Raw genomic sequence first — 11507 nt, 5'->3', positions numbered from 1 at the left:
ATTCTGGGTTCTGCACAGGCTGGAGAGGTAGACTGCCTATTTTACATTTGCTTTTAGGGCGGGATCTGAACAGTAACAGCAATGAAAGAAGATCAACACCCTTGTTCTCTGTGCTCCGTAAAGAGATGGGAAGCGTAAGGCTACATAAATTAGCAGCAGCTCTTCTTTCTTTCTTAGTTCTATGTTTGGCCCACTTAGTGCATTGGCGAAAGAGAAAACATTATTACCCAGACGTGCAGTCAACCATTCTGAAGAGTCAAAAGTGAAACCCTTTGATTCTCGGCATCTGTGCATTCTACTGACTCAAACGTCTAAACTAGCCCACATGGCCTCAGTGGCTAGACACCAATAAACAGCTGATGCCGGAGAGCTGAAGCCAAATACACACACCCAAAAGGAAACCTCCTACATAATATCAATAAAACACACCCATCCATTAAAAAGCCAGGACAACTCAATTGACAGCATCATCAGGATCTCAGCCTACCCCACTCTCTCGCTCAAGTAGTGAGGGACTAAAAAGCAACTCATTTTGAGGGCTCAGTGTATCTTGGGAGCTTCTAAGAGATAGCAGACTAGATTTTGTCCACCCAAAGGCCACTTATTAAGAAAATTGCTTTGTATATGACCAAACGGTCCTTCTCCTAGCTTCCTGGTCGATTCTGAAGGTTTCTTAAGAATAAAATAAGTGAATAAGAATAAAGCATACAATAATAATTTTTAAAAACCTATTCTATATGCATGGATTTTATGGCTCAGCCCTACGTCTATCTCAAACTTTTAAATTGCCTTATTCATACTTCCTTTTCTGTGGCATAGGCAAAATAATATTGTTCCTATGTTGAATTGCCATGAAAGTTTATTGGTGATGTAATCGATATTACATAGTTCCTCCAGATCACCTGAATCCCACTGAATATAAATTTCCATTCTGGGGGCTTAGATTTCTAGAATGCACGAACTAGGTGAGGCCTCTAGGGAAATTATCTTTGCCGTCAGTCATTTATCCCAAAAAAAGTTGGTAAAATCTTTTTAAAACAAAGCCTTTTTCCAACACTGTTGTCATTGTCTATATTAAGGAGGAAATATTGGAAGTGTAAAAGACTTTTTTATTAAAACATGTCTAGTTTTCTCCTCAAATTCCTCAGAAAACAAATTAGAAAAGTTATATAAATTAGACTCTTCACTGTTTATGACTAAGATTTTGTTCCTTTGACTGAAATGACAACCATTGTAATACTTTACTAATGGCTAACTGTATTTGAGAAATCCGTGACTACATGACTCTAGACATCTCTGTACTCAATATGAATATCTTACAAGGACTTATCTTTTAAGTGTGATCCATCTATTTGCTCAGAAAATGGTGAATACATTTCCTGCTATAGCTTTTTATATTTCAGGGTAGCACGAGAGTTAACAATGAAAATTAAAATCAAATATTGGGAGGGAAAACTTGCATTTCAGAAAATTTTACCTGTTTTTGCTGAAGCAACCTGAAAAGGAAAGTTTAGAAAATTAAAACCATAAAGAAAAACGCCATTTTGGGAAGTGTAAAACATCAATCAGAGTAGTAATAAATTTATCATAACATTTTTATACATAATATGAGCAATATTTCAATCCTTACAGTTTATTTGCACAAATCGTTTCCCAACACTCAAATCTACTACAAAGCAATCCTAAATAGAATTTAGAGGCTAGAGGCGGATCACATTACTATTTCATTTTTCTCTCTGAATCTGCCTATTGAGCTAAGTCAGTAGCTGTTGACAGATTTTTCAGAAATCTTTGTTCTTAAAATATAATGATAATCTTGTTTTCTTTCTCTAGTAAATCACATTAAATTTCAAACACACAAACATATATAATCTTGGTATAAGCCAAAAGTATTTTGATTTCTATCTCCCTACCCCCTAGACCCGTAAAGAAAAAGAAAGATAATCGATGTGTCTTATTTTTCTCTAATTAGTTACAGGTAGGTTAGAATGGTCAACTCACCATTTTAAGACAGATAAGACTGAATCCAATCAAAGACAAACATTTCTTGGGTCCACCAGCCATCCTGTTGGACACAGTGTTCACATGGTACACAAGAGAGTGAGTGATCAGGGTCCTTTTTGGTCCCCAGAAGGGCAGCACTGTAGGTTGCTGGGTCGTGGGGCTGTGTGATGCTGGGAACAGACCCTGGGAAGTAGCTCCTCCCCTTCAGGACAGAGCTGACCTGTAATTAGGGGCCCTTGGAGACTGGCAGGGACAGGTATTGCAAAGGCTGAAAAAAAAATGAGTTGAAAGCCACGCCAAGTGAGCCAAAAAGCTACTGTAACTTGGGCTTTAAGTAACATGTTGAATGTTCTCCTTTAAAAAAACTTTTGTTTCTAAATAAAAATTTCACAAAGCTGTATAGAAAATTGTTGAAACTGTGGAATGATTATTTTAAACTAGAGAATCCTGACCAGTTTTATTTATTCTTTTTCATCTTTATTTCTTCTTCTTCTTCTTCTTGTTTCAGTACAAAGTGATCAGCCCTGCTGTCAGGCACAATTTGCCGCAGCATTTCAATATCAAAGATGAAAGTGGGCTTGGGGGTGGGGGAATTAGGGAGATGTTGTTTAAGTGTACAAATTTACAACTAGTAGATTAGTAAATGCTGGAGACCTAATGCACAACATAGTGATCATAGTTAACAACATTGTATCATAATCCTCAAAGTTGCTAAGAGAGTAGATCTTAACTGTTCATACAAAAAAAATGATAATTATGTGATGTGATTGATGGTTAATGATACAGTAGCAATCATATTGCAATATATAAATGTATCAAACCAACTGGGTTTACTCCTTAAACTTACACAATGTTGTATGTTAATTATGTCTGGAAAAAAAAGGTGAAAGGACACAAGCTTGTCCCTGTACTGAAAAAGATAGTGGGAGGTCCTTCATGAGTACAATCAGTTCATCCATCGCCAGCACCACCCTGCGGTTCCAGTACCTTTTTTTTCAGAGCCACCTTCCTATTTGCATAAATTTTATGGCTCAGCCATATGTCTATGTAGCTCTTAAAAATAATTAGCATTTAATTCAAGCACTATAATATTTAATTCTAACAATAAGCAAGTATATCAATGACTAATAAACATTATCTATCGTATGAAATCACACAAGTATTAAATGGTGGAGCTGGGATTAAAACTCATCAGTCTGACTCCTGCTTCTAACCAAGATAGGATAAAAAGGACTTGATTTACCCTCTCTGACTTACTGTAAAGCTATAATAATTAAGACAACATTAATTATGAGGACTGGCATCAAGACAAATAGATCAATGGAACAGAATAGTCCAAATATAGACCCACATTTATGTAGACAACTGATTTGCAACAAAGGTGCAAAGGTAATCCAACGGAGAAAGGATAGTTTTTATAACAAGTGATACTGAAACAATCAGATGACCATATGCAAGAAACATTAACTTTGATTCATACCTCACGCCATATAAAAAATTAATTCAAAATGGATTATAGACCTAAATGTAACACCTAAAACTATAGAACTTCTAGAAAAACATAAAAGGAAATCTTTATGACCTTAGGTTAGGAAGAGATTTCTTAAATACAACACTAAAAGAATGTTTCATTTTAAAAATTGATAAATTGGACTTCTTCAAAATCTAGAACGTCTACACTATTTAGGGAATGAAAAGACAAACCACAGACTGGGAGAAAATATTTTCAAATCACATATTTCATAGAGCACTTGCATCCAAAATTTTTGAATTTAAAACATTTTTAAAAATATGTATGTATGTATATGTATATAGTCTCATAAGAAAACAACACCATAAAAAATAGGCAAAATATTTGAACAAACACTTCACAAAAGAAGATATACACGTGGAAAGTAAGCACATGAAAAAACCCTCACTATCATTAGTCATTAGGAGAATGCAAATTAAAACCACAATGAGATACCACTACATACTTATTAGATGTCTAAAATTAGAAGAAAAAAATTGACAAGGATGTAGAGCCACTGGAAATCTCATACCTGGTGGGAATATTAAATAGTACAACCACAAACCGATTTGGCTATTTCTAAAAAAAGTTAAACACACGCCTATTATATGACCCAAACATTTCACTCCTAGATATTTACAATGGAGGCTCAAGGGACTGCAATGGAGAATGAAAAGTTGATAGGGGCAATAGACTGGAGAACCCAGTGGAATTAAATAATTGTTGGAAAGGATATTAGAGGAAGTAAACAACTCTATGGGAGTTGGTGATCAGAGAATAGGATGTTTGAAATGGATACTGGAGAAGTTTCAGTTATCGGTAATGGTCTGTTCTAGGATGTAACCATGAGAACTGACAGCTGAGTTCAGGTGGAGGAAAAAAAATCTTTGGAGGTCAGGAGATCATGAAATTAGAGACCTGAGTATTGGAAAGATTGTTTAATGGATAGTGGAATCACTAAGAACTGTGGCAAGAGTAATGAGGAAAGAGGCATTGAGCCATCTGTAAAATTCTTTAAGTGTTTATGAAAATACTAGGGGAGTATCTTTCGAGGTCTGTGGGTGACATGAACAACTGCGGGACAATAGATGGTATAATCTGATGACATGAACTTTAGAGGAGCTAGGAGGATTAGAGAAGAGGGAGAAACAGTCGTCTGGAAGTACAATGATTTTATGTTAGAAAGTATTTCCTGACATCCAATCTCCTTCTCTAAACTAATGCTAAGTAGTTTAGGTTTTGTTACTTGGTACACAGGTCCAGACATCTGGACTTGGGAAAGCCGCGGATTACTGGGTCCCGCTGACAACTGCACAGTGCAGGAGCTGGGCACTGGAGAAAGTGCCCGTGCTGCCGGGGCCTGGTGCTGGCCAATGCCACCCATACTGCAGGATCCTGTTGAGAGGGCACACCGGAACCAGGAAGCAACCCTTTCCTCCTGCAATGGCAAAGATTCTGCGCCAGCTGGCAAAAGAAAAAATTTAAAGGGCCCAGATTCATTTTCACGGAGCAGTCTAAAAGAATGAGTTTGGATCTCAGAGGCAATATATCCATAACTGGCACAGCATTCCTAACACCCAGATTATGGTCTTTGAATACTGTTTCTTACTGAAAGAAACCAGGGATCCTTAGAGAAATGGTTGATTATTCTAGGTCTGAGCAAGGAAAAATACAGTATGAGCGTGGAATATCTTGTCATACAAGAAGGCAAGGAAGCTGTTAGAGATTACTGGGGTCATGTCAAAAGGACTCAGCAGCCAGTGTGAAGAGGCTCCCATTAGCAAATGATAGAACCAGTATCAATAAAAATAATAACTGCGATGGAGAGAAACACATCAACTATGTTAACCGCGTAAGTTCACAATGAAACAAACTAGCAAAAGATTTCTCATTGATCACCTTTGAAGGATGCTAGAGAACCATTTTTTAAACAAAACCTGGTAAATAAATGGAAAAAATAAAAAATGGCTTCAATAGAACTTTCTTTCCGGCATGAACAGTGGAGGTCAAGCATCTAGGAGCAGCATGGCCATTCTGGTCTTGAGATCCAGGCACCTTTCAAATTTTTTGGTCTGCCATCTATAGGGTGAGGCCCTCTTTTTTCTTGGTCTGAGATAAAGCTCCAGCTATCATATCGAAGTTCTAAGCAGCGCAATTAAGGGGAGAGAGAAAAGATAAACTATATGCCAATAAGCTCTTAAGAAAGGTTCCTGCTGCCACTTACATCCCATGGGTCAGAAGTTGGTCTCGTGGCTATGCCAAGCTGAAAGAACAACAACAACAAAAAGGCACACAGTCACAAAATTCTATTGCTATGGAAGACGGGAGGAATGGGTAACAAACAGTTGAGTCTGTACGACACAAATGAGATTCAGGGCACAGGCAGATGTGTAAGTCTAGGGCAGAACTTGCAACATTTAACAAGATACAAAGAAAAGGAGGTTAGGAAGAAAACGGGATAGATGTGGCTGCAGCCAACCTTGTAGTTTGGAGGAAAAAGGCAGCAAGTTGAGGGACTTTTTACCTGATAGTCGTTAGACGTGAAGGGAGAGTGTGGAGGTGGAGTAGGAGACTTAAGAAACTGATAGATTTAAAGTAGTCACTTTAGGGGAAATGACAGAGTTGTTTAGTGATATAGAAAGGACATGGAGTAGGATCAATTGTCCAGGAAAAGACCAGACACTATGAGATTTATGGTGGCCATCATTCATACTGCACCCTCTACCATATCCTAACTCGTGCTTGATCCTTCCACCATACTCCTACATCCCCTTTCTGCCCTCAGGCTGACCATTTCTACCAAGGAAATACAATTTTATCTAGAATGTCTTTTTTCCCAGGTTGGGGTCGGGGAGAGATGAAGGAGGGAGGGAGGGAGGGAGAGGAAAATGGAGAGAGAAGGAGACAGAGAGGTAGATTGCAAGGACAACCACTGATCAGAGTGAAAAAAACAAAGACAAAACAAAAAAACTGGAAAGCAGCTTTGGGGGATTTATCATACTATCTCTTTCACATGGGCACCCTCATATGACAACTATACAAGTTTTGTCCATTCTTCTAAGGACTGGACAATTCTTAGTTGTCAAAATTCTAGGAGCCAGTCTGGTTCACTTACGTAAAACTCTCAACAAACTTACTTGGGTTGAGCCCTTTTTATCAGACTACATCAGGGGTTATCAACCAGTCTAATTAAGTGGCATCCTTATGATTGGTATTTTAATCCACTGTATGAGCCAGGGTCCAATGAGGAGACAGGAAACATATAGTAATTTGAACAGGAGGAATTTGATATAAAGAATTACTAACAAGTATTCACTCAAGTAGCACATGTACTAAAAAATTGAAACGATACAGACAAGATTAGTATGGTATGGCTCCTGCATAAAGATGACCTGCAAATTCATAAAGCACTCGTTTCTGGAGTTTATAAGGATGGTTGGTATTAATAGATTTCACATTACAGAGCTTTGGGTCAAAGAAGAATGAGTCAATAAATGGAGAAGTAAGACATGGTCATCCATATGGAACGAAAAAAAAGAATGACCAGTAGTGGAATTAATCACTATGGGTAAAGGGAACTCTTAGGAATATAGGAATATAGGAAGAGGAGTAGCCACTACCTCTGGGGCTGAGGCAGAGGACTCAAGTAAATTTGGAAGAGGTTCCCTTGCAGGACTGAGATTCAGACTGTCGGAGAGGGCGTGGCTGTGACCCACTGTTTGCTGGGGTACTGAAGCCTGGGGCTGGAGGGGATGTCAACAAAACTCATTAGAACTAAGCCACCCACTGCAGTGCCAGTGAGACTTACTGGGAAGGTGCCGGCTGAAGCACTATCAAGACTTGTGGGGGGACCAGTGGACTTGTCGGGAAATCCCCTCCATGAAGTGTCACTGGGTGGCCCACATACCAATGGCCTTATATACTGCAGAAGAAAACAGAACCAAGAAGAGAAGCATCTTTCTTCTGCAGCATCCCTCAAGCATCCTCTGCTGACAAGTTCAGCATTGTGCCACCAGACAAGAGTAATATTAAGGGCTCAGTTCCAGTATCACACAGCAGGGCAATGAAGCGTGCACTTGGGAGCTGGTGTTTAACTTGAACAAGTGTAACTCATTTTTGTGAAAGGCCGAAAAGATAACTCCCAACCTGAATACATTTTGCCTGTGCATTACCTTATGGATCATTATTATGTAATAGAAATTCTTTGACTATCGATGCTAAGAAACAATTTTAAGTCAGCTATGATGGTAATATTTTTCGGTTGATTGTATACATACTGTTTCCTTCAGTAACAAATGTTGATAGTCAGTGATCCTAAACTGAAACAATGCCACTTCAAAAGTATTGGTTAAGTGCTAGGAAATCTCATAAGATGGCATGATGGAAGAATTTCAGAGACAGGTTTCCTTCCCCGTAAAATCAGCTCTACTGAAGAGGTCCTAAAATTGGGTTAGTCATTCAAGGCTGAATTCAGCATTTACAAGATGACAGAATCAGATTAGGACCAGAACCACCAATTTAAAGCTCAACAGTTGGGTCATTTAGTGTTTAACTGAAGTTGCACATTGGAATCAGTTGAAAAAAACTGCCAGTGTCTGGGCCTCGTCTGTGTTCAAATCAAAAACTAATTATATTCATACAAAACTCTTTGGGGGAAAGGGAATTAAGTGAATACCATTAAACTTTTTTCTCCATTTCATCTTTTAAGTAAAAAGACAAAACACAAACCCAGTTAACTATTGCCTTTGGGCTACTCTCAGGAACTTAAATTTGCTATTCATTCCCAACTACTGTACACCTAATCACACCTTTTTAAAAATCAGTTAAACGGCACAAAAGCCCTAGGGTAGTTTAGTTCTTCTGAATTTATGTGCAAATCTGAGTTTATTTTCCTTAGACATTTGTAACTTTCATTTGATTCCTAAAAAGGGGCCTCTAACTCAAAGGTTAAGAACCACTGCCTTAGAGGAACTAAGGAACTAAGAAATTGAACACTAAATGGAAATTGTATATTGAAATCTCAAGATTGAGAATATACTAGCCCAGGTATAGCATTTAATTGCAAATTGAACTTTAGAAACAAATGAAGGTACTCATACATGGAAAGGTGAAATCATTTCATTAAGTTGAGACCAAAAACTAGATGGAGGCTGCTAGTTATATTAAGCTCTATTAGAAAGCTTTCAAGTTTTCTCACGTTTTAAGAAAGAATCCTGGAATGTTTTTCACAGCCACTTGTTTCCCCAGTCTTTTAGAAAGCCACTCCCCAAATTAAATCATTCACATATTTGGCATTAACTAGTATTACATGTGGTCAAAATGTTCCTCAAAAGCAAACTTTTAAAAATCACAAATCAAATGCAGCTTGTGATACTTTTCCCTCCTTTTGAAATAAATTCTTTCCACATTTAACTTAAAACACATCGCTGAATTAACATTTCAGATAAAAACTATATTCAAAGGAGTAACATCATTAATTTAGGAATGCTAAAAATATTTTCAAAGTTAAGATATACTGGTGTTCATTACTCAAGAATATAGTTTTCTAATCTCCACATCTAGCGTTAATTCACTTGATCTCAATTTAAGATGACTGAATCTTCTACTCTTAAAAAAAAAAAAATAGCATCTTCACAGAGGAATTCCTTCATTTAATGAGATTTTTCTGGAATTAGCTAAGTACAAATGTTAAGCCCACACAGGAAGGGTTCTTTAAATATCCTAGTTTGTTCCACTTGACACTTTTGCAAGGTGGCGTCTGAGTGCCCAGTCACTTGGCCAATATGAACAGCAAGATTAAACAAATGTCAGTATGGCACAGGCTGTCAGGAACGCTTTTAGTCCTATTGATGAAACAAATCACTCCTAGCCTCTATTTCTCTAAGGATGACTTAACATATAAAAGTTCCTTCCAGGTCCAAATTTTAAATGATTCTAATATGTAATCCAAGTGCAAAGTACCCCAATTAGTAACTTTGATGCGAAACTGAGTAATCACTCAGTCCAGAGAGTCTAGGGACACACCACACCCACCGACAAAGGGAACTGCCAGCAACTCTAGTAAGGATAACTGACTATCAACATACGTCCAGTCTGGTCTACGCACTTAAAATTCACCTATCTTCTGGGCACTGAGAGATCCCTCTACACAAACTGTGACTCTACCAGCATTTTACTTCAGACAATAAAAATACTTAAAAAAAAAACACATGGGGGAAAAGCCAACACCCAGGGTAAGGATTTAATCCAGTATTTATTCCACACTCATGATCGTTCTCTGTAATCAGAATACAGTCATAAGAACAATCTACCAAATAATTTGCCAATAATCTTAAATAATGCAGCATAGCATTACTTTTAATACGTCTTCTAGATTAAGTTTAAAAACTCAAACAGCAATCTTCATTATCAATAAAAAAGTTTTGAATTTTAAAAAAAGGACACTATATGAAGCTGTTTCATAATTTAAGTTATTTCATTTATAAAAACACTTTGGAAGCTTGAGGCTTGCATCTATTTCTCTACTCTGCCCCCCGCCCCCCGATTTCATGTTAGTATAGGGTTCTCCAAGAATACTAGGCTTTAGACATTAATTTTTCCTTTAATATAGTACTTTAAAATCTGAGAAATTCAAGAAAAAAAGATTACATGTCATGTAATTTTTCAAATAAAAAAAGAAAACTAAGTGAATAAATTTTAGGCATACTAACAGTGTCCCTTTGAGGTAGAATGCTAAAAGGACTTTTGATCAAATCACAGCCTAATTTAAACCTCTGCACCAGAAATTAACTTCTCATAAATTCTTTCTAAAGTTAACTGTGGAGAATATTAAGTGTAACATATTAACAAGAGCCTTCCAATATACAGTGGACAAGAATGTTAATCCTACAACTGCTGCCTTCATGTACATTGAAAGCACATAATTCTATCACAGACATCCAAGATCCATTCTCAAAGTCTTTAGCATTCTATTACGAAAAGCACAGCCATGCTAATTTCAATACACAAACCATAATCCCACACCTACAAAACAAAAATAGAATTAGTGGCAGTTTATTGCCTTATACAAATTTAACCAACATGGCAACCATGCCAAAGGAATTAAAACATTTTCAGGACATATGTACAGACTGTACATCTCGAAAACAATTAAACAAAAAATGCAAGAACAATCTGTGCATCATGTATCAAACTCAACAATTGGGTGAAAACATCAATGCAATAAATGGGATTACAAAGGAACCAAAAGAGGAAATGAAAATGCAGCCTACAGGGAGCTTGAAGAGTGCATAACTACTGCAACAATCTCAACTCGGGAACGGGGGAAGCAGATTTAATCAAACATTTATAGGATTCAATGTGATCCACTTTCACAAAAATATTTCACACAGTCTCGTCTTTGTCCTTATGCTGTTTTTCTTGGCTCTCCGGTTCTATACTTTGGCTCCTGCGACGATCGTGTTTATCAGACTGGTCCTTACTATCACTGTGATCTCGTTTGTGGGAACGTTCTTTGCTTCTGCTACGCTTTCTAGATTTTTCTTTGCTGGGGCTATGTTCCCGTTTTCTTGATTTTTCAACACTGTCAGTTCTTCCTTGACTGCCACTTCTACTTCTTTTATTTGATTTTTCTTTACTTTCACTTTTATGTTTACTTGATTTCTCTTTACTCCTGCTTCTACTTCGTTTCCCTGCATTTCTGCTTCTACTCCTACTTCTATGTTTCCTTTCTCTGCTTCTACTTCTACTGTGCTTTTTCTCTTTCTTGGACTCTTTTTTGTCATCCCTATGCCGTCGATCATCTTTGTCTTCTTTATGCTTCTTTTCTTCTACCTCACCCCTACTTCTCCGTTCCTTGGAGCGTTCTCTTGATCGTTCTCTCTCCTTTTCTCGGTCAGCACCTCTTTCCTTATCGTAGTCGCGATCTCGTCTTCTACCTCTCTCATTTTCTTTCTCTCTTTCCCGATCCCTGTCTCTTCTGTCTCCTTTCCTA

The 11507-nt window shown here is 37.5% G+C and overlaps 2 protein-coding genes and 1 non-coding gene across 3 annotated transcripts in view; 1 reads left to right on the top strand and 2 right to left on the bottom strand.

Moving 5' to 3' along the window:
• Window positions 1–2064, bottom strand: part of FNDC7 (fibronectin type III domain containing 7) — a 20857-nt gene extending 18793 nt beyond the window's left edge. Inside the window, exons 1-2 of the mRNA XM_006919582.1 lie at window positions 2002–2064; window positions 1478–1496 (exon numbers count right to left, since the gene is read on the bottom strand). Coding sequence (XP_006919644.1) covers window positions 1478–1496; window positions 2002–2064 — 82 coding nt within the window. The remainder of the gene's footprint in view (window positions 1–1477; window positions 1497–2001) is intronic.
• A 4758-nt stretch (window positions 2065–6822) lies between these two features.
• Window positions 6823–6933, top strand: LOC112469172. Its single transcript, XR_003042492.1, has one exon. It is a non-coding gene; the product is annotated as a U6 spliceosomal RNA (small nuclear RNA).
• A 2808-nt stretch (window positions 6934–9741) lies between these two features.
• PRPF38B (pre-mRNA processing factor 38B) overlaps window positions 9742–11507 on the bottom strand; it is an 8795-nt gene continuing 7029 nt past the window's right edge. The window contains 1 exon segment of the mRNA XM_025052305.1: window positions 9742–11507. This exon segment is cut by the window's right edge and continues 36 nt beyond it. Coding sequence (XP_024908073.1) covers window positions 10898–11507 — 610 coding nt within the window. The 3' untranslated portion in view covers window positions 9742–10897.

This window comes from Pteropus alecto, unplaced genomic scaffold (genome assembly GCF_000325575.1).
Source record: "Pteropus alecto unplaced genomic scaffold, ASM32557v1 scaffold106, whole genome shotgun sequence".
NCBI lineage: Eukaryota > Metazoa > Chordata > Mammalia > Chiroptera > Pteropodidae > Pteropus > Pteropus alecto.
The sequence above is the reverse complement of the archived record's forward strand: the minus strand, read 5'-3'. Positions and strand labels throughout refer to the sequence as shown.